This window comes from Schistocerca nitens, chromosome 6 (genome assembly GCF_023898315.1).
Source record: "Schistocerca nitens isolate TAMUIC-IGC-003100 chromosome 6, iqSchNite1.1, whole genome shotgun sequence".
Taxonomy (NCBI): domain Eukaryota; kingdom Metazoa; phylum Arthropoda; class Insecta; order Orthoptera; family Acrididae; genus Schistocerca; species Schistocerca nitens.
This window is the reverse complement of record NC_064619.1, coordinates 499,044,173-499,067,808: the sequence shown is the minus strand read 5'-3', so window position 1 is coordinate 499,067,808 and position 23,636 is coordinate 499,044,173. Positions and strand designations below refer to the sequence as shown.

At 42.5% G+C, this 23,636-nt stretch overlaps 1 protein-coding gene across 2 annotated transcripts in view; it reads left to right on the top strand.

Moving 5' to 3' along the window:
* LOC126262536 (high affinity cAMP-specific and IBMX-insensitive 3',5'-cyclic phosphodiesterase 8) overlaps positions 1–23,636 on the top strand; it is a 1,685,047-nt gene that overhangs the window by 1,410,770 nt on the left and 250,641 nt on the right. For both annotated transcript variants that reach the window (XM_049959212.1, XM_049959213.1), the window contains one exon: positions 3,362–3,672. In XM_049959212.1, coding sequence (XP_049815169.1) covers positions 3,362–3,672 — 311 coding nt within the window. The remainder of the gene's footprint in view (positions 1–3,361; positions 3,673–23,636) is intronic.

The window sequence follows — 23,636 nt, the reverse complement described above, 5'->3', positions numbered from 1 at the left end:
GTCCAGAATCGCATTGAACAAGCGATAAATGAATCCTTTTACTGGAATAAAATTAGTGATTTTCACAACCAGACTCATTAAATTACTCAGTTTTATGCTTTTGGAACACAAATGTTGTTGATGAATCGGACAATGTGTATGGATAACCAGAAGATCAAGATTCTTCATTTTTCTCTCGACGCATCCTACTAAGCCATCGATTTCGCCAGTCATAGCAGGAGCACCATCAGTTGCCACGATAGTTAGTAATTCCCACGGCAGACCAAATTTCCCTATAACCGCTTCAAGTGTATCTAACGTGTCCTGACCCGTTTTTATGTCTTTCAGTGGGGTAAGTTTTAACATCTCTTCGCGAAATTGCAGCATTTTGTTTACTGTCCTAATGAAAATTCCCTACTGTGCTGTGTCTGACAAGTGAAGAGAGTCATCCAAAGTCAAAGAAAATGCAACACTGTCTTTAACATTGATTGTCAGATGAGCCTCCAACTCTTCTGATAATTCTTGAATTCAGCGGGTTACAGTGGCTCGAGGAAGTGACACGAACTGTAGCTACGGAACCGCGTGTGGGTACGGCTCTTACGTCGCTATTCCAAGGCACTGTTTAATAGATTCCCCTTCAGCAAATAGCTTAAGCGGCACAGCTATCTAATGAGAAATTCTGTAGCTAATCCCCACAGAAGAATCTCTTCCAGGATGATCAACGTTCTGCAAATAATATGAAATATTTGTATCAAATAGAATCATTAGCATGAGCTTTCAAAACTGACATGGTAATTGTTGACTCGAAGCAGTTTTGCTTCATTCCTTCCACTGCCATCATGTTACATACAAAACTTATTATTAAGTGTTAATTTACGTCGTTTGAAAAGCTAGCGTTCAGTTCAAACATTATTGCCTTTCGTTCGTAGTCAACATATTTGACGTAATCTTCCGCGTGGTTTACTGCGTAATGACGTCTTAAATTGAATTTCTTTATGTACTTTCCTTTATATAACTTTGTGACATACTAAAAATTTTACACGACCATCCTGTTTCGTAAAAAGGTATAGCTCCTCCCACGCAACATTAAAACGAGGTGGTGCTGATGGCCTGCTGCTAGAGCTGCTTGCTGCCTCTGTCAGGTCTAAATGCGCCGACGGCTGGGATTGCCCCCGCTCTTTCCGTTGCTCTCGCCTGTTGCTCTGTTTACTTCTCGCGACTCCGTGCTCCCAATCGGTTTTCCTGAGCCGCCGTGATTTAGAAGCTTAAATTTTTTACACCGCCAAGGTACCGTAGACCTGAGTATTTGACGTAAATTTCAACTAGCTACCTTTCCTCGTTTTCGGAAAAAAAACTTGTGGTCGTATGCGAAGTTGCATTACTATGAAGAAACCTTATAAAGTCCAAAATTTTCCTAGCAATGTAATTAAATATGGCAGAGTTGTTCAGGAATGTGGTATGGGTACACACATACGTTTTCATGCTTATTGAAGTTGTAAGTTTTTAATTATAGACAACTGAATTTTTTTTCAATAAGGTGAGTACAAGTGTTCCTTTTCTGAAAAATCCATCAGAACTAATTTAATATTTTTTGCAGAAAGTTTGATATACGACTATTACAAACATCTGGAAAACGGAGTTCAAAAATGTTCGAATGTATGTGAAATCTTATGGGACTTAACTGCTAAGGTCATCAGTCACTAAGCTCATACACTACTTAACCTAAATTATCCTAAGGACAAGCACATACACAAATACCCGAGGGAGGACTCGAACCTCCACCGGGATCAAATGTTCAAATGTGTGTGAAATCTTATGGGACGTAACTGCTAAGGTCATCAGTCCCTAAGCTTACACACTACTTAACCTAAATTATCCTAAGGACAAACACACATACCCATGCCCGAGGGAGGATTCGAACCTCCGCCGGGACCATCCGCACAGTCCATGACTGCAGCGCCGCAGACCGCTCGGCTAACCCCGCGCGGCCCGCCGGGATCAGCCGCACAGTCCGTGACTGCAGCGCCTAAGACCGCTCGGCTAATCCCGCGCGGTGGAAAACAGAGTATTGATATCTTCTTTTGCTAGATTTTACTGCTTTTCAAATTACTGTGAAAAGAAAATATCAAAACTTAAGGCTTTTCTCGTACGTGTCTTACTATGGCAATAAATGAAAAATTTTTCCACAGAATGTTTTACTGTAGTATTGACTAATTCCATACCAAAATTACGTCTATAAAGTCACTGATTATTGAGGAAAAGGTACATAAAGTTACCAAAATGTAAGTTCTAGGAAACGTGAATCAAAGATTTGACATGTTTCTATTAGATCTTACATGATCTGGGCGCACTGGTGTAGTCGGCAGCTCGTGGTCGTGTAGTAGCGTTATCGCTTCCCACGCCCGTGTTCCTGTGTTCGAGTCCCGGCGGGGTCAGGGATTTTCTCTGCCTCGTGATGACTGGGTGTTGTTTGATGTCCTTAGGTTAGTTAGGTTTAAGTAGTTCTAAGTTCTAGGGGACTGATGATCATAGATGTTAAGTCCCATAGTGCTCAGAGCCATTTGAACCATCTTTTGAACTGGTGTAAACTATATGGATTCTGCTCTTCATCCTCAAGCTCTCTTTTCTTTGCTTGTCTTCTTAAGTCAACCTGATTTTCTAATTGAGTAATAATGTTGTCAGCTGCATCAGCTCTCCTGTTATCGATTTGTTTCAATATCGGCGGTGTGAAAACTCCTGGATAAACTGCTAACCTCTGTAGAGTCTGTAGTCTCTCAAGATAAGCACAGTTAAAAAATATAAACAAGCATCATACACTGCAACATCGTCAGCAGTTCCGGAAACGAATGTCTTGTTGCATGATTTTCCTATGAGAGAATTGTAAATTTCATTAGGATTTTGATTTTTTCCATACTTAGACTTCTGTAGAAGTTCTGAATCTGCTAAACACCGAAACATTCCCCTCGTTGTGACTGCATAAAACTGGGAAAAAACACCACAGGAATGACTAGTATGACGAAATACAGAACAAGAAAGGGCCATGGCCCCGTGCAAGCTTAGGAGTGGAATTGGAACGTAATGTTCAGGAATTATAATTTCAATTCAATGTAGTAAATGTAGATCCAATATTTTTTTATTGCAATTTTGATCGCTTTCGCCTACGTTCCCCTTAAGAAGCGGACAGGCAGACGGACAACATAGTGATCCTACAAGGGTTCTGTTTTAACTGATTAACGTATGGAACCCTAAAAACAGTTATTTGCGTAACAGGCGGACATGAAATCCTGTAATTTTGTCTGAACACGGCGTTTGAAATTGCTTCAAAACCAAATGATGATTTATTGGTTCCGTTAACTACTAAGAGTATTTTGTTTTTTTGCAGTACGTGAATCGCGCCGGAGAAAAGATATCGGGCTACAGCCAGCGCGAGCTGCTGGGGCGGAACGTGCTGGAGCTGAACCAGATGGAGGGCAAGGAGCTGATGTTCCAGCAGCTGAGCCGCGGCCGCGAGTGGGAGGGCACGGTGGCGTGGCCGCGCAAGGGCCCGGCCGCCGCCTCCGCCTCCACCGCCGCCATCACCGCCCCCATCGCCACCCCCACCGCTGGCAGCGCCGGCGGCGAGACCACCGCCGCAGCCACTCCGCCTCCCATGCCACTCGCGTGCCGCGTGCTGCCCGTCGCCGTCACCGGCAGGTCAGTCCTGGCACGGTCGCCCCTCAGAGACCACCCACGAAGTTCCAGTTACCACATCAAAAAAATAATCAAAGTGCGGCCATTGTGATAGTGTTAAATTACCGGCACATACGCGAAGTACACAACTATTGCACGGGAAACTACGTATTCTGCGCGCGACTCACAGAGAGCATTGCAGAGTGCCCCTGAGAGGTACAAAACCAAGAAGAATCGCTTCTCGGCTTTTAGCAAGATTAGTGCGTTCTTTTCTGGGGAGAGGGGGTCTACATTTATGACAATACTAAGTCAAATCACCAACAAAACTATACACTTTCATACATATCATGACCCTTACGCCATACTTAAACAGTTCATCCTCGTCACCCTTGATGACTACGTGTCCTAACAATGAAAGGCATTGTAAAATACAAATAAGAAGTACCAATGTCCTTACTGTAAACTTCACCAATATTAAAAGTATGGTAAGTAATAGTGTCACGATTATTAATACTTCCAAGGCCAATAATAATAATAAAACGATTTATATTTTTTTCCTCTGACATATAATCCTCTCTATAGTAAATTCCCAAAGAAGAAATATACATTACAAAAGACATAAAAATAAGTGACATTCAATCCAAAATTAAAGTCATAACAACCATAGAGCCATTCAAATTAAAAAGTTCTCACTCAACGAAAACTCTATAATCAATTATTAAATAATAAATTCCTAAAATAAAAATTATAGTTCTTGAAAAGAACAAAGAAAAAACTCAAAGAACAAATAGAAAATAAATTCACCGCCTAAGGTGAAAACTTCATATTATTGATCCCGCAGAGAAGTTGCAGCATTAGAAAATTGCAGCGAAATGCAGGAAGATCTGCAGCGGATAGACACTTGGTGCAGGGAGTGGCAACTGACCCTTAACATAGACAAATGTAATGTATTGCGAATACATAGAAAGAAGGACCCTTTATTGTATGATTATATGATAGCGGAACAAACACTGGTAGCAGTTACTTCCGTTAAATATCTGGGAGTATGCGTACGGAACGATTTGAAGTGGAATGATCATATAAAATGAATTGTTGGTAAGGCGGGTGCCAGGTTGAGATTCATTGGGAGAGTCCTTAGAAAATGTAGTCCATCAACAAAGGAGGTGGCTTACAAAACACTCGTTCGACCTATACTTGAGCATTGCTCATCAGTGTGGGATCCATACCAGGTCGGGTTGACAGAGGAGATAGAGAAGATCCAAGGAAGAGCGGCGCGTTTCGTCACAGGGTTATTTGGTAAGCGTGATAGCGTTACTGAGATGTTTAGCAAACTCAAGTGGCGGACTCTGCAAGAGAGGCGGTCTGCATCGCGGTGTAGCTTGCTGGCCAAGTTTAGAGAGGGTGCGTTCCTGGATAAGGTATCAAATATATTGCTTCCCCCTACTTATACCTCCCGAGGAGATCATGAATGTAAAATTATCGAGATTAGAGTGCGCACGGCGGCTTTCCGGCAGTCGTTCTTCCCGCGAATCTTACGCGACAGGAAAAGGAAAGGGAGGTAATGACAGTGGCACGTAAAGCGCCCTCCGCCACACACCGTTGGGTGGCTTGCGGAGTATAAATGTAGATGTAGATGTACCACCACAGTGAACAATAGCCACTGTAAGCCATCCAGATCTTTGACCGAAAGCATCAAACTTTGTTATGGTAAAATTAGAAATACCACCAACAGATACACAAGAATCGTCAACCACGACCTGTGAACCAATGCCCTTAACCTTGATTTATATATCACTTCAGTCACAAATTAAATGTTATAGAAAAGGTTGTTCGATCTTTTCAGTCAAAGAAGAAGCTTTGAGACCTTTTACAAATTACTTTTATCCGTTAACTGGTTGGGCAAGTGAAGTGGTATCTTGGTACAATGCCAGCGTTTTTAGTACGAACCACAGCTTTACCTGTACAGTTACTAGGGTGATTCAAATGAAAACCTTAAATATTTTTTATTTATTATTTATTGTGCAGAAGTGGTACAAAGCTGTGTCACTTTTCAACATAATCTCCCCCACGCTCAATGCAAGTCCTCCAGCGCTTACAAAGTGCATAAATTGCTTTAGAAAAAAATTCTTTTGGTAGTTCGCGCAACCACTCATACCTCTTCATCAGAACGCAACTTCTTTCCTCCCATTGCGTCTTTGAGTGGTCAAATCATATGGAAATCACTTGGGGCAAGGTCTGGTGAGTATGGTGGATGAGGAAGACACTCAAAATGCAAGTCTGTGATTGTTGCAACTGTTGTACAGGCAGTGTGGGCCTTGCATTGTCAGGCTACAAAAGGACACCTGCTGACAGCAATCCACGTCGCTTTGATTTGATTGCAGGCCGCAGATGATTTTTTTAGGAGATCTGTGTATGATGCACTGGTGACAGTGGTCCCTCTAGGCATGTAATGCTCCAAAATGACGCCTTTTTCGTCCCAAAAGAGAGTCAGCATAACCTTCCCTGCTGATTGTTCTGTTCGAAACTTCTTTGTTTTTTGTGATGAGGAATGGCGCCATTCTTTGCTCGCTCTCTTCGTTTCCGGTTGGTGGAAGTGAATCCAGGTTTCGTCCCCAGTAGCGATTCTTGAAAGGAAGCCATCACCGTCCCGTTCAAAGCGCCGAAGAAGTTCTTCACAAGCATCAACACGTCGTTCTCTCATTTCAGGAGTCAGCTGCCGTGGCACCCATCTTGCAGACACTTTGTGAAACTGGAGCACATCATGCACAATGTGGGGTGCTGACCCATGACTAATCTGTAAACATGCTGCAATGTCATTCATTGTTACTCGGCGGTTTGCCTTCACTATAGCTTCAACTGCTGCAATGTTCTGTGGAGTCACAATTCTTTGTGCCTCACCTGGACGAGGAGTATCTTTTGCGAACTTCCTACTTCATTCGTAGACTTGCTGCACTGACGAACATGCATCACCGTACTGAACCTTCATTCGTCGATGAATTTCAATAGGTTTCACACCTTCACTACGCAAAAACCGAATAACCGATCGCTGTTCTTCCCTGGTGCAAGTCGCAAGTGGGGCGGCCATCTTTATACTGATAGTGAGACGGTATGTGTGCATCTGCACTATGCTGCCACCTACAGGCCATTCTACACGCTGTTTGTAGCACGCTTGCCAGCTTACAGGACAACGGCGCGAAATTTCGATTTGTTATTACAAATTTAAGGTTTTCATTTGACCCACCCTCTTATATGAGTGTAGGGAAAACCACTTTAATTGAGAGTATTATAAAAAAAGTACAATGTTTGTAGGCCAGTGACTGGTATGTTTGGTTTTGGTAGTTATGAATCTGGTAAGACATAAGTAATATTGTTTGTTGAAGAGTTCGAGTGGAAAGTTTGGAAGAATTATACTTATATTTTGAAGAGAATAGTGGAAGGTGGGATTGTTAATGTTAATGTGAAAAACAAACCTGGATTGGAAATCCCTTTTCGTGGGCTCTACTTATCACATTTTTATGCTCCCTATTTTTCCAAATGATGGATGTCGTATGCTCTTGTTGTGGTCTTCAGTCTGCAGCCTGGTTTTGTGCAGCTCTCCACATTGCCCTATCCTGTACAAACCTTCTTCACCTCTGAGTAACTACTGCAGCCTACAAGGGGCAGTCAAATGCAAATGAGATTATGGAAAAACGTAAGTGAACTGTTTATTATTTCAATAGTAATCGCCATAATTGCTAATACATTTATCCCACTATGAACCTAGACGGTCAGTGCCTTCATGGAAAAATGTTAGCGGTTCCCCACGGAACCATGACTGCACCCATGAGGGCTTACATGCTGCCAAGGCTGTTTCGACCACACTGCACAAGTTTCGCCGGGAAGCCCACACTCATCCTGTACACAATCCCAACCTCTCCCCATGCGATTTCGATATTTTTCGTCCCCTGACGTGGCCGTCGATTTGCTTCGTAAGAACAGATGTACGACCGGGTGCAATCATGGTACCCTAGCAACCACATGCATTATTCCATGAAGTCGTTGACCATCTTGTCTCACAGTGGGATAAATTTATTAAAATTTATGGCGATTACTTTTGAAATAAGCATTTTACTTGCTTCTTTCCGTCTATCTCATTTTCATTTGAGTGCCACATCCATTTTAACCTTTTTACTGTGTTCATCTCTTCGCCTCCCTCTACAGTTTTTGATCCCCACACTTCCCTGCAATACCCAAATTACGATTACTTGAAGCTTTAGGCTGTGCTCTATAAACAGAGTCGTCCTTTCAGTCAAGTTGTGCCATAAATTTCTTTCTCTCCGATTCGATTCCATACTCCTCGTTGGTTACATGACCTACCCATTCGATCATCAACGTTCTTCTATAGCAGCACATTTTCAAAAGCTTCTGTTTCCTGCTCGTTTGAACTGCTTATCGTCCACGTTTCACTTCAGTGCAAGGCTGCAATTCAAATACCTCCAGAAGAGGCTTCCTGTGATGTCGTCCAAAGATCGCGGTGTTGAAACAAAGTCGGCATCTCGCATGATACGACATAAGATAACAATGCCTCGCTTCATAGTGCAACGACGAATGGGAGGCGCTGGCGAAGCCACACCTTGTCTCAGCTTCGCAGCGCCACCGCACCGAGACGCTGATATAAAGCCGAGCAGGAGGCCCGCCCCAGTTCGTGATGAACGATTAAGACGACAGAATCATCCTAGACAGGGCAGCAGTATATTTCAAATTTTATGCTGAATTTTAACATCGAGATTATGCACTCGAAATGAAGAGTGTTCTAAATTTGTCTGTATCCAGTGATACTTTAATATCCAGAAAGTTGTAAATAATCTGAATGTTCCTATGGAAGTGCAGTATACAATGTTACGTAAAAATTCATATTTATATTGTAAAAAGTGAACTAATATTTTACATCTTCTAGTTCCCCACGTAAAGAATAAACCGTTGTATTGACGATCGTATTTTCGTCAGGTACAACACTTCATAACACTTAAATCTATATTAAATGCTATCATATTCTTTTTTGAGATAGGTTTTTCTTGCTATAGCCTGTCTGCATTTTACATTCTCTTTACTTCAGCTATCACCAGTTTTTTGGTACCCAAACAGCAAAACTCGTCTAATACGTAGTATTTTTAGTGTTTCATTTCCTAGGTTTATTCCCTCAGCGTCGCCTGATTCAGTTCGACTACATTCCACAGGCTTAGTTTTACTTTTATTCATGCTGATCTTATTACCTCTTTTTCAACACATCCATTCCGTTCATCTGCTCTTCTAAGCCTTAACGGGTATTACGTCGTCAGTAAATCTGGTTTTGTTTCTCCTCCCTGAACTTGAATCGCCTTACCAAATTTCTTCTAGTTTTTATTTACTGCTTGCTCAATGTACAGGTTTAATAATATCGGAGATAGGCTACAACCCTGTCTCACTCCCTTCTCCACCACTGTTCCCTTTTCACATTCTACAACTTTTGTAACTGCAATCTGGTTTCTGCGCAAGCTGTAAATAACCTTTCGTTCCCTGTATTTATCCCTGCTACCTCCAAAATTTCGAGGAATGTGTCCATTCAGCATTGTCAAAAAACTTTCTCTAAGTCTACAAATGCTATAAGTATAGCTTTGCATTTCTTTGGGCTGTCTTTTAAGATAAGTCGTAGGATCAGTATTGCTACTCGTGTTCCTACATGTCTCTGGAATTCAAACTGATCTTTCCTGAGGTCTGTTTCCACCAGTTTTACCAATCTTCTGTAAATAATTCGTACCAATTCTTTGCAGCCATGACTTATCAAATTGATGGTTTGCTGATGGCATACCTATCGGAGCCTGTCTTTTTTCTGACTATTTGTAGAAGTCTGCCTTCTGGCTGTTCGGAAAACTGTACAATTTCGAAAATCAGCTCTTCGTCATCCTGGAAATGCTTGCCACACAGTGGTATCACCATGCGAAGATAGAGGAAGTCATTGGGTGCCCTGTTAGGAGGAAATGGGAATCGAAGCGAAATTTTGCAGCCCAGAGAAGCGGCATGTGTGACTGTGTGCTGCACACAGCTAACTGGGACGTTGTTGTTGTTATTCGACAGCGCCTCCATGTACAGCTTCCCGCAATGCTTCGTCTCCACAACCTCCCGTAACCCCGTCAGGAGAGTATCCTCCAGCGGTGGTTTTCTCTTTTTCTCCTTGCAGGCATAAACTGTTACCACCATAGTATGGCAGTCCCAAAAAATATTCAGCATAATCGTGTTAAATGTTGGACGAGTCTTTGGCTTTTTTTGGCAGTGATCAATACATGGGTTCCCTCTGCTCGCTTTGATCCTTTGTCTCTGGGTCATACTGATAGACACATCACTCGTCCATGGTGATTAGTTGGCTGAAGAAGTCATTTGGGGTACCCCGACACAGCTGTAACAAATCCTTTGATGACTCAGTTCGGTAGGCTTATCGAATGGGTGTGAGCAGGCGTAGAAGCCAGTGGGTGGCAACTTTTGCCAATATCAAAATTTCGCGCAAGATGTTGATTTTCACTGTCTTCCATTATCGAGCTTCAGGGCCACTGCTTCTCTTGCGATTCCCAGTACTTCACAGAAATATGGTGCATCATTTCGTTTTTCATCACGTTACCGGTGTATCAAATGACGGTGCATTTTTGCACAGTTGTTCCCTTCAAATTCAGAAAACTGATTACTCCCAGAATTTATCAGTCTGTTGCATCAATTCTACATCTACATCGATACTCCGCAGCCCACCGTACGGTGCCTGGCTGAGGGTACCCTGTACCACTACTAGTCATCTCCTTTCCTGTTCCACTCGCAAATAGAGAGAGGGAAAAACGACTATCTATATGTCTGCCTATGAGCCCTAATTTCTAGTATTTAATCTGCGTGGTCCTTACGAGCAATGTATACTAACGGCACTAGAATCGTTCCTCAGTACAGCTTCAAATTCCGGTGCTCTAAATTTTCTGAACAGTGTTTCTCGAAAAGAGTTTCGTCTTCCCTGCAGGGATTCATATTCCTCCAGGGATTCTCATTTGAGTTCCTGAAGCATCTCTGTAGCACTTATATGTTGTTCAACAAACCTACGGGTAACAAATCTAACACCCCGCCTCTGAATTTCTTCGGTGTCTTCCCTCAATACGGCCTGGTACTGATCCAAAACACTCGAGCAGTACTCAAGAATAGGTCAGACCTAGCATCCTATATGCGGTCTCCTATCCAGATGAACCACTCTTTCCTAATATTCTCCAAGTAAGCAAAAGTCGATCATTCGCCTTTCCTACCACAGTTCTCACTGTCAACCAGCACGCTAGTAGCACTGTATCCAAACGTAACTGGTTTGTTTTCCCTACTCATCCGCATTAACTTAAATTTTTCCACATTTACGATTAGCTACCATTCATCACACCAACTAGAAATTTTGTCCAAGTGTCTTGTATCTTCCTACAGTCACTCAACTTCGACACCTTACCGTACATACCAGCATCGTCAGCAAACAACCACAGATTGATGCCCAGTCTGTCCGCCGAATCATTTATATATGTGGGGAATTATAGAGGTACTATCACACTCCCCTGGGGCACTCCTGACGACACCCTTTTATCTAATAAACATTCGCCGCCGAGAGCACCATACTGGGTTCTATAACTTAAGAAGTCTTCGAGCTACTTACATATCTGCGAACCCTTTCCATATGCTCGTACCTTATTTAACAGCCTGGAATGGGGCACCGTGTCGAATGCTTTCCGGGAATGTAGAAATATTGAATCGCCTGTTGTCCTCCATTCGTGCCGGCCGGGGTGGCCGAGCGGTTCTAGGCGCTACAGTCTGGAACCGCGCGATCGCTACGGTCGCAGGTTCGAAACCTGCCTCGGGCATGGATGTGTGTGATGTCCTTAGGTTTAAGTAGTTCTAAGTTCTAGGGGACTGATGACCACAGATGTTAAGTCCCATAGTGCTCAGAGCCATTTGAACCATTTGAATCCTCCATTCGTAGTTCTCAGTAATTCACGTGAGAAAAGATCAAGCTGAATTTTGCACGAGCAATGTTTTCTAAAGCCATACTGATTCGTGCGCGTAAGCTTCTCAGTCTCAAGAAAGTTTATTATAATCGAACTGAGAATATTGTTGTTGTTGTGGTCTTCAGTCAAATGGTTCAAATGGGTCTGAGCACTATGGGACTTAACATCTGAGGTCATCAGTCCCCTAGAACTTAGAACTACTTAAACCTAACTAACCTAAGGACATCACACACACCCATGCCCGAGGCAGGATTCGAACCTGCGACCGTAGCAGTCCCGCGGTTCCGGACTGCAGCGCCTAGAACCGCACGGCTACCGCGGCCGGCTAGGTCTTCAGTCCAAAGACTGGTGTGATGCAGCTCTCCATGCTACTCTGTCCTGTGCAAGCTTCTTCATCTCCAAGTAACTAACATTTGTAAAATCGAACTGCCGGCCGAAGTGGCCGTGCGGTTAAAGGCGCTGCAGTCTGGAACCGCAAGACCGCTACGGTCGCAGGTTCGAATCCTGCCTCGGGCATGGATGTTTGTGATGTCCTTAGGTTAGTTAGGTTTAACTAGTTCTAAGTTCTAGGGGACTAATGACCTCAGCGGTTGAGTCCCATAGTGCTCAGAGCCATTTTTTTTGTAAAATCGAACTGTGATTCCATCCGGACCTGGTGATTTATTTGCTTTCAAATCTTTCAGCTGTTTCTCTACGCCAGGTATGATTATTACTACGTCTTCGGTAAGGGAGTCTCTCCAATGGTCAAATGAAGTATGTTTGTACGATTCTCCTGCGTGAACGATTTCTCGAAGGTGAAATTTAAATTTGCTACCTTCAAATTTCACACCAGCCTAGTCAACAAGGGACTGAATGGAAGCCTTAGACCCGCTTAGGATTTTGCAAACGACCAGAGTTTTCTCGGGTTCTCTGCCAGATCTTTTGCTAAGGTGTGACGGTGGTAGTTGTTGTATACTTTGCGCATCGATCTTTTCACAGACGTATGAATCTCTGATAACCTCTGCTTGTGGTCATTTATTCGTTCCCTTTTTAACCGACAGTGCAACAGCATCTGCTTCCTCAGCACCCTCAGAATTTCGTTATTAAGCCATGGTGTGTCTTCCACGTCCCTTTATCCACTTATTAGGCATGTGACTATCCAGACTGACAGTCTGTTTGGAATAGAACGTGTATCGCGACTGAAGACTTGTACCGGCAGACAAACAAACAAAAATAATGTACACTCTAAGAGCAAAAAATGGAAAACGACGAACCACGAAGGGATTATCCGAATGGGATGGAAATCGGTGGATGTGATGTACGTGTACAGAAGTCCAAATATTTACAGTTGCATGATTTTTCAAGAGAAAGAGATTCACAAATTGAGCATGTCAATAATGTTTTGGTCCACCTCTGGCCGCTATGTAAGTAGTTATTCGGTTTGGCATTGATTGATAGAGTTGTTGGATGTTCTTCTGAGGGCCTGATTAAGAGATGATTGAGAGGTAGCGTGATTGAGAGGTAGCGGCTCTCATGTCAGAACGTCGACAACGGCCGGGAGAGGGGAGTGCTGACCCCATGACCCCCTACACGGCGTCCGCGTGACGTCACGTAGCACACAGGTCGACACGATGGCCGGTCGACAATGGGTGGTCTTCAGGCCCTGATCGCAGAGTTTCGTTTTTCGTAATACATTAAAGTTACTTCGAAGATGTTAACTCTTCAGTCACGGAATTTTATGGTGACTAAACTTCTATATGTTTTGAGAACTAGTTGTATAACGTAGGGACGGTTAAGTCATATTTCGTCGGTCGTGCACCATGTTGTGCCTTGAAACAGAAGGGGGTCTTCTATCATGGATAATGTGCTATTCGCAAATAAACAGAATTTTGTAAATGTCTTCACAATTTTACCTGTCTTGAAGATGTAAATGTGTCTTAGTTTTCAATACATTCCATTTAAAAGTGTATTTAACTTGTAACTAGATATCACCAATACTTCTATCTCATTTGAGTAGACTTCCCGTTTATTGGCGTGTAATAAAGTAATTATGTAACATATAGAGTATTGAATCCAGTATTGAAAAAATTTTCTCGATTGCAACGTTTTTAAATCTCAACATAATGTTTGTTCGTAAGTACTTGACCATGTCGTGCCTTGGAACATTTTTTTCACGTTTGGAAAAAGCTTATTCTCTAAGGGTAATTTTTATGATTTCAGGAAAAGACTCTGATACGCAAAAAGTGAAGGCTATCAGTTATCAATTTATTAAGAAGATATACTAAATTTCTTTACAGGCCTGACTAGACGCGAAAGTCTGAAAAGTATTCGTAGGTACAGTACCCTCGCCTACTCTCTCTTGAGATCTCGTACAGATAGCCGTCTATCCTGTTTTACAGAGTAGGCCGGCCACTGACTTCCACTTTCTGTGATGAGGCGTGGACCTTCAGCGTCTTGTAGCCTACTGATGGCTTCACCGTTCTTGAACCACTTTCCGTAGATCCTCACGACGCTAACACGCGAACAATCAACTACTAAGAGCGTTCAATAAGCAGTGCAAGACATTTTTCCTCTTCCAATTTCGGTTGAAAAAATTCGTAGTTTCTTGTGCGACATCGTGGAATATTTCCGCTTCAGCCACTACAATTTCATAAAGTTCTGGTTGGTGGCGGCGCTATACATAACCTTCAAAATGACATCTGTAACTGTGACGCTTTTCAAGCAGAGAGCTGTCATTGAGTTTCTTCTGGCGGAAAACCAGAGCATCGCAGATATTCTTAGGCGCTTGCAGAAGGTCACGGAGACCTGGCAGTGAACAAAAGCACTTTGAGTAATTGGGCGAGACATCTGTCGTCATTGCAATAAGGTCGCGCAAATCTGTCCGACCTGCCATGTGCCGGCCGACAGCACACAGCTGTGACTCACGCAGTGTTGGCACGTGCGGACACACTCACTGGAGGTGGTCGACGGATCACAGTCCAACAACACCTCGCTGTTTATCTGGACGTCTGTGTTGGTAGTACCGACACACTCGTCCGCCAGTTGGGGTACTCAAAGGTGTGTGTGCCCTGACCTCGCACTTACGACATCTATCTGTTTACCCCAATGAAGGATGCGGTCCGCGGGAAGCAGTACTTGGATGATGGGGAGGTCACTGACGCCGCAAGACGTCGACCAGTGGTGTGGTATCATAGGGGCATACAGGCCCTCCTGGTAAAATTTGCAGGGCCGTCACCTTGAATGGAGATTATGTTGAAAAATAGTGTTGTGAAGCCAAAAGAGTGGGGAATAATATGGTGCATTGGAATCCTGAATAAAACTAACCTGCTTTCAGAAAAAAAAGTGTTGTATCACTTATTGAAAGCCCGTGGTAGCTTCGGCGTTTCCGAGACACTCGTCCCCAGACGCTAGACCATAATTGTCTGCTCTTTTCCAAAGTTGTTTTTGTCAGTTTATCTCCAAGCTTCTGGCCCGTATCGTTGCTGTTATGATCCCCATTCGTTTCTGCAGTGCCCTTAGCACATCACGCGGTGCTTCGCCAGCAGTCAGCATTCAGTTCTTCGTTATGCAGTGGTCGTAATGCTGTTGGTTCATCAGTGTATTATGCGGTAGCGGAAGCGCTGCCTTGTAACATGTGCCCAGAGAGCCACTGTGTATTCTGGTTGCAGGAAACCTGTTCCTTTCTATCGGTCATACTCTCGGAGTTGTGTCCTGATACATTCTCCCCTGGGCGTTCTGTTTATCCCATTTCATGATACGCTGTTTGCACGAATCGTAGTGAGCTCGGTATTTGTGCAGCTGCACATGATAGACAGACCGAAATTACACTGGCTACAGCACGCGTTGTTCGATCTCACATATGAACAATTCGCAGCCGGTTGATCAACAATTGCTTAGATCAGGGATTCCCAAACTGTGTTCCGAGGAACACTGGTGTTCCGCGGGAAGTGAATAAGTGCTCCGCGAAAAGCTGGTAACAACATGGCGTTTTTTGCGACATTTTGACGATACTAATTATTTGTTAAATTTTTATCGTGATTTCTTTATTATTAGTTGTGATTTAAAATTGAAATAATCACTAAATAAAAGAAATTTTTTTCATTTTCTAAAGTTTTATTAACCTTGAAAATAAACAAGGTGTTCCGTCGTCATAACAGGAACCCCTCAAAATGCTCCGTCGGACAAAAAATTTGGGAACTACTGGCTTAGATACAAATTTCCACCTTTTCTGATGCTATGAACAGCCTGCAATAATGGTTGTCTAACTTAGTATGTGTGTGTGATGGCGTGTTAAACGGCTGAGGAGAGTATCCAACTGATATACTTTCTCCCTGCTATTCGATTAATAGGCACAAAATTTCAAGTGTTGTGTCTATATGTGACTACTTACTGCAAAATTAATTAAAGGAATATGTAAAGATTACTTTTTTTCGTTGCGGTTAGCTGTCATTTCAAAGTTCGTCACTGGCATCAACATTTTCACTTCACGAGCTTCAAACATTTATGTCTTGCCTGTACGTATTTCTGCAGTGCAGCATAACAAATGACGGTTACTTACTTTTTCTTCAGTGCGTTTGATGTATCGTACAGTCTAGCAACAAGATAAAATAAAGAGCAGTAAAACAGAAATGACGCAATATGCATTACATGAGATCGGAAAGTCTCTTCTCGAACTGATGTCTTCAGTAATTTTCGAGTCTCTTGAATGAGCTTCTAAGTTTTGCAAGAATTCAGTGGTGACATGGGCCGGCTTTCTGTGCTCTTTTCAGGTTATTCGGCCGACGGTTGCTATTTTTCTGAGTAGTGTGCAGTACATGTGGCTGGTACAGTCAAAGATTCCGCCTTCAGTATTTGTGACGGCTGGAATCCACTCCACAGGCTAACGAACTGCCAAGTGCCCGCAATGAAATCGTCGACGAGTCTTTTCTGCAAACCGCTGTCTAATGGCAAATATATTGGCGTGGACACCAACCGCTGCCACATCAGGAAGCGGACACTGAAGGACATCGGTTTCGTACTGTAAATGTCAGTCTTTTACGCGATGTATCAACCACATCATGTTAGCATCAGCAGTTGTTTTCCCCAGTCCCTTACAAAGAAATAGCACTTAATTAATTTAGTAATAATATTTCCAGTCAGTGATTCACACAGAGGGCTAAATTACAAATCCAGTCATCGTGGGCCCTCCGTGAATATTTAACAACTTCAAATAGACGAATTTTAGTTATAATGTCAATTGTTCTCATCCTTCTGAAGCACAAAATGGTTCAAATGGCTCTGAGCACTATGGGGCTTAACATCTGAGGTCACAAGTCCCCTAGAATTTAGAACTGCTTAAACCTAACTAACCTAAGGACATCACACACATCAATGCCCGAGGCAGGAGTCGAACCTGCGACCGTAGCAGTCGCGTGGTTCCGGACTGAATCGCCTAGAACCGCTCGGCCACCGCGGCCGGCTTCTGAAGCACAGTTGCGTTGTCTCCATTCAGGACCATCGGATAGTGTGGGTGAATTAATTTTTCTCATGAGTCGCCCTCCTGACACCAACACAGAGTGGCCAACTTAAATGCTATGGAGTCTTCCGCTGACTTTCCGGTCAAATGCCGATGGAACCGTCAGCTCTGCTCCGCCATACCCGGTAACGTTGGGTACAGAAGAGAATAAAACCATGGAGACCTGTTCTTCGAACCTAGTCGGTTACAGGTTTCAGATGGTGCCTATTCTGGCAGAAGTTCGCGACAATGTTGTTAAATGTTACTGCGGAGGTCGACCCCATCTTTAGCTGGCATGAATTGGCTTGCCATTTCTTTGGAACCAGTCGTGTGTTAAACCGCATCAGTGGAAATCCGCTTGCACTGCGAGAGTATGCATGCGCTCTCCTCGACCGCTGTGATTGAAGGTATTGGTACAATAAAAAGATAATTCACACTTACATATTTTCGAAGAAACTGTCCAGAAACTGGAAAAGTTTATTAAAGGATTTTGTCTTTTCTCAACCTGTATTTAGGCGACCAACATACAGTAATAGCGTATTACATAACGAAACAAAGATTTATTACGATATTATTGTATGTTAAAAAAACTGGACTTTAATTGCTCTTGCGCCAAGCAATTTTGATTTTTGAATATGATGTGATAAAAATAAATAAGTAACTAAAGAAACGACAGTCATTAGCTCTTTACAGATTACTATATGTTAGGAGAAGTCTGAGACCACAAAAACAAAAATTTTCCCAATAAAAGTCACTGGCGTCGAAGGTCAATAAGAAGTTTATTGCGCTTATCCTTCTGATGAACTATACGTATCGTCTGTAACAGTTCTCCCACAGACTACCTTGTTATAAAATTCCATGTCTGAGGCTGGCATATAATGTTTGGTAAACTTCTCAACATCTTTATATTATTCAGATTTGATTAACAGAGGCTTTTCTTCAGGAAAAGTCAATGTAGTTGGGGCTATCTGAATGACGAAATCAGGATAAGTAAGTTGTGAGAATGATGCACTATACCGAAACTACATGCTTTTGTGAAGTGAAGAACTCAAAGAACCTGTACTCTGTACTCTCATTCTTCGCTCTCTTAATGTTAGACCGAAACAGCCTTTTTTGAGTCGGACGAGTAGTCTAAAAACAGATCTTTCGTATCATACCCTACGTCGGTAAATCCAGTCCTTGTTTTATTCATAATTGGTTGCATGGACAGGTCTCATTCTTGCACCAGACGATCGAGCAATTTTTAAGCTGTGTAATGACATTAAAATCCTATTTTCGGCCAAAACTGGACGTATCTAGTTGTTGCACCAATGCCTACTATTACCCGTTCTCAAAACTTACTTTGCAAGCTGCCTGCACGCTACTGACTGATGGGGCAAGATTTGCTGCACTCATCGCTCATTATATTTGAATCTCTCATGGTCAAGAACAATATCTCCTGTACATTTCTTAACATGGGGTCCTACGTTTCACTAGTGAAGGCTCTCTAGGGGCTGAACGAACACTTATTCCTTATTCAAATGCATTTTTTTCTTGTAATTCCTCATTCCTGTGGAGGACTAGCTATCCTACGAGTAAACCAGAATTGTGGATTGATGTCGTGCCATGCTGTACCAAGACTGCCTCGCATTCAAACGTGTTTTTAAATAACAAATAGCACACAACCTTTTTTTGGCGGAAACACCTCCGATGCAGCCACGGTCAAGGGACAGAAGATCTGCAGGTGAGATATCTTTTATCTGCTGATAGGGAAGTGGTAACAGATAGGATAGTTAATTCTATGTAATTCGTCTCCTATTCGATCTCATCAGTTACATGACCGCTACAGTACATTTATCAATCTGTCTGAAGTACGTCCGATAACATGGAGAATTCCAGTCGGTACCACCGTCTTCGTATTTTCTGTCGGAACAATATTTATTTCATCAGAACGACTCTTAATTTATTTCATCTGCTTTATAATCTGGAGTAGAGATTTCTAGAATTATGTACAACGATGAGTGGTCATCTTCATCTATATGAACATGCAACGCACTGTTACGTGTGTGTTAGACAGTGCGTTTTATTGTAGCACATATTAAGGTTTCTTTCCGTTCCGTTCACTGGTGGATAATGGGAAAAATGACTGACTGTGCGGCGCCTTTCAAGTCAGCAGTTACGTACTTTTACCTGCACTACCTCTATAGGGTATATACGTAGGATGACGAATATATTCGTAGCTTCTGACAGTTACTGAAGTGTCCAGTAATGCTGCATACAGAATAACGACCTTTCCAGAGCGCACGCACGCAAACACAAACGCGCGCGCGCAAACACACAAACACACACACACACACAAACACACACACACACACACAAGCATCACTAGACAAATTACAAACGATGCTTTCAGGTGCTGCAACAGGTGATATTTATTTGTAGTTTTGTTGTTTTCCTCATTAATTGTCGCCAGCGAGTTGCAGCTTCGCGCTAGAGTTGGCTTGAAAAATTTCCAACTCCTTAGCTTCCTATCGCTCTGTCACTTAATTATTTTCTATGAACAGTTGCTCTAACGCTTTCCCCATTACGGAGTATAACTGTCACTCCAGGATTCTTAACTACGACGCCAATGCAATTTTTTATGATGTCTACAACAAAACCCTTCTTCGCCTCCAGCGGAGCCACTATAATTGAAACACTTATTGCGGGCCGACAGCCGGACCCCATTAGTGCTCGTTTTCCAAACCCAGCGCCTCCAAACACGAAGAAAAACAGTTTTTCAATTGTGAGATAAATCAACTATCGCCGGCCGAAGTGGCCGTGCGGTTCTAGGCGCTGCAGTCTGGAACCGCGAGACCGCTACGGTCGCAGGTTCGAATCCTGCCTCGGGCATGGATGTGTGTGATGTTCTTAGGTTAGTTAGGTTTAACTAGTTCTAATTTCTAGGGGACTAATGACCTCAGTAGTTGAGTCCCATGGTGCTCAGAGCCATTTGAACCAAATCAACTATCCAAGATAACACAACGGTCAAGATTGGCCTCTAATCACACTCTGACTGGTTAAATCTTTTACAGATCAATACTACATATATTCGAAGATTTTAAAACGATCCTAAACTGCAGATAAATTCGTTTAAGCATTTGGTTTGGAACAGAGTACAATAACAGAAGCGTTCTTCTTAGACAACACTTTCTTAATTTTTATTTAGTTCTTTATGTAAAATGTTTGCACTTAACTACGATATATGTATTACATAAGCTATACCTCTTGCAGTTGATCGTCCAATGCTAGTGGTACTGTAGAAAGCAACTACCCCAACGTCATGTAGGGAACTGAGAGTTGGTTCAAATTTAAATAAGAAATTGACAAATATTCAGTCACACGTGGAACGTATATCTGAAAGATAAATTAATTCCCCCAGGAGATTACGTATTTATAATAATAAGCAGCAACATCAGCGATAGGAACGTCCAAAGCAAATCCAGTTGAGAGCTCTTATGAAATGAACCGGCCTCGGTTGACATAGGATAGTAATCCAATGTTTCTGTAGGTCAATACATTCAGACGCATCGGTCGTTGAGTCGTGCTAAGATAGCGTAAACTTGATAGCACAGAAATAATAGGTGGTGACACTAAGCCGACCAGTGTCTGCTGGGAAAAACTGCCCATACTTCATCGGCAGAAGAATACTGAAGATTAGGTGGGATCACATAACTAATGAGGAGGTATTGAATAGAATTGGGGAGAAGAGAAGTTTGTGGCACAACTTGACTTGAAGAAGGAATCGGTTGGTAGAACATGTTCTGAGGCATCAAGGGATCACCAATTTAGTATTGGAGGGCAGCATGGAGGGTAAAAATCGTAGTGGGAGACCAAGAAATGAATACACTAAGCAGATTCACAAGGATGTAGGCTGCAGTACGTACTGGGAGATGAAGCAGCTTGCACAGGATAGAGCAGTATGGAGAGCTGCATCAAACCAGTCTCAGGACTGAAGACCACAACAACAACACTTCATCGGCGGTAAAGACGGAATTACAAAGCAATACTGTATAAATTGTCAGACAATTGCTTCGAACAACAGCTCCAACAGCCCACACGCAAGATTATTTTGTTAAACCTTAAAGGTACAAACAAACCGAATATTTACCAGAGCATCAGCAAACAGAGGAGAATTAGGCACCTTGGTCCTATTGCACAAACTATGAACATCAAAGGCAAAATTATCATCATGGTACAGGAGAGTGTGTTCGGTATGTCTGTTAGGGATTCAACTTAAAGATAACAGATAATTCAAATCCGATAAACACTTACGAGCCCTAGATAAACACGTATCAGCAACTAAACTATTTAAAGAAGACCAACTACGACTTCATTATGACACTAAAATATTTAAGAAAACAGTTATTTCTGCAGGTAATGTACAGAAACAGAGAGAAAACTTAATGGCAGCTCGTGCAGCCTTCAAGAAGCGCTATCTAGCATACGGTAATTTTCACTCTTTAATCCTGGGAAAATATTTATCAGATAATATGTAAAGCCAATGAAGGGATCAGCTCTTCCACCAAATCTTATGTGGATCAGTTTGATGCTGAAGCTGAAGAAAACTCACAGAAAGCCGATGAACTAATTCCGCGTTAGCAGTGCAGTCACGCGTAAAAAAAATAACCATACCAGTATTTGAACGCAGCACATATGCGCAATTTAGATTTATTGGAATAATCATCTGTGGCACTGAAAAACTGTTAAGCCTACTCACAAGGGAACCTCCCCATCGCACCCCCCTCAGATTTAGTTATAAGTTGGCACAGTGGATAGGCCTTGAAAAACTAAACACAGATCAATCGAGAAAACAGGAAGAAGTTGTGTTGGAACTATGAATAAAATAAGCAAAATATACAAACTGAGTAGTCCATGTGCAAGATATACAATATCAATCAGATCTTGAGCATGGGAGCGCCGTGGTCCAGTGGTTAGCGTGAGTAGCTGCGGAACGAGAGGTCATTGGTTCAAGTCTTCCCTCGACCGAAAATTTTACTTTCTTTATTTTCGCAAAGTTATGATCTGTCCGTTCGTTCGCCCGCATCTCGTGGTCGTGCGGTAGCGTTCTCGCTTCCCACGCCCGGGTTCCCGGGTTCGATTCCCGGCGGGGTCAGGGATTTTCTCTGCCTCGTGATGGCTGGGTGTTGTGTGCTGTCCTTAGGTTAGTTAGGTTTAAGTAGTTCTAAGTTCTAGGGGACTTATGACCACAGCAGTTGAGTCCCATAGTGCTCAGAGCCATTTTTTTGTCCGTTCGTTCATTGACGTCTCTGTTCACTGTAATAAGTTTAGTGTCTGTGTTTTGCGACCGCACCGCAAAACCGTGCTATTAGTAGACAAAAGGACGTGCCTCTCCAATCGGAACCGAAAACATTTGATCGCAAGGTCATTGGTCAACCGATTCCTCCACAGGAAAACACGTCTGGTATATTCTATACTACACTGGTGACGGCATGTGCGTCACATGACAGGAATATGTTGTCGACCCACTTAACTTGTACACTTAGCAAATGGGTAAAAAGATTCTTCTACCTTACCCGATTTAGGTTTTCTTGTGGATGTGATAATCACTCACAAAAAAGTGATGAAAGCATAAGAGTTTGTCACATAAACTGAAAATAAAAAATTAAACTTTTCACTCGAGGGAAGACTTGAACCTAGGACCTCTCATTCCGTAGCTGCTCCCGCTAACCACGGGGTTTCTTATCTCCCACTGTCCTTGATGTTGCCTATGTTCGCATGGACTACTCAGTTTGTATATTTTACTTATTTTTTTCATATTTCCTCACAACTTCTTCCTGTTTTCTCGATTGATCTGTGTTCAGTTTTTCAAGGCCTATCCACTGTGCCAACTTATAACTAAATCTGAGGGGGGTGCGATGGGGAGGTTCCCTTGTCAGAGTGACTAATACATCTGGTCTTGATGGAAATCCTCTTAGGTTTTACACTAACTACGCTGCATAATTTCTATCTTTCCGAGGCCATATTTGTCGAAAATCTATCGCGCAGTGAACAACACCTATGACTTGAAACAATCGCGCGTCACTGCTGGTTACAAAAAGTGGTGAGTGATTGGGAGCAACGAATTTCAGACTAAAATCATTAGCGTCCGCATATGACCCGACCTTACCGTTTAAGACAGGATATTATGAGTTTCCTAGAGAAAAAGAATTTTCACTCAAAAAATCATACTAGACTCAAGAATATCAAATCGTGTGAAAAACTTGATTTCTTGCAAACAGTAGATGCAACCGAACAGAAAGATCATGTTTTCCTAGATTTCCGAAAGACATTGAATATTATACCATATTATCGACGAGGGAGTATCTACACAGATATGTGAATGGCCAGAAGAATTTTTGACAAAAGGGGACCAGCACGTTATACTAGACGTTAATGTTCGACAAAAGCGAAAGTAATATCGCGCTTGCGCCAAGTAATCATAAAAGGATCAGTCACGAAATGGAAAC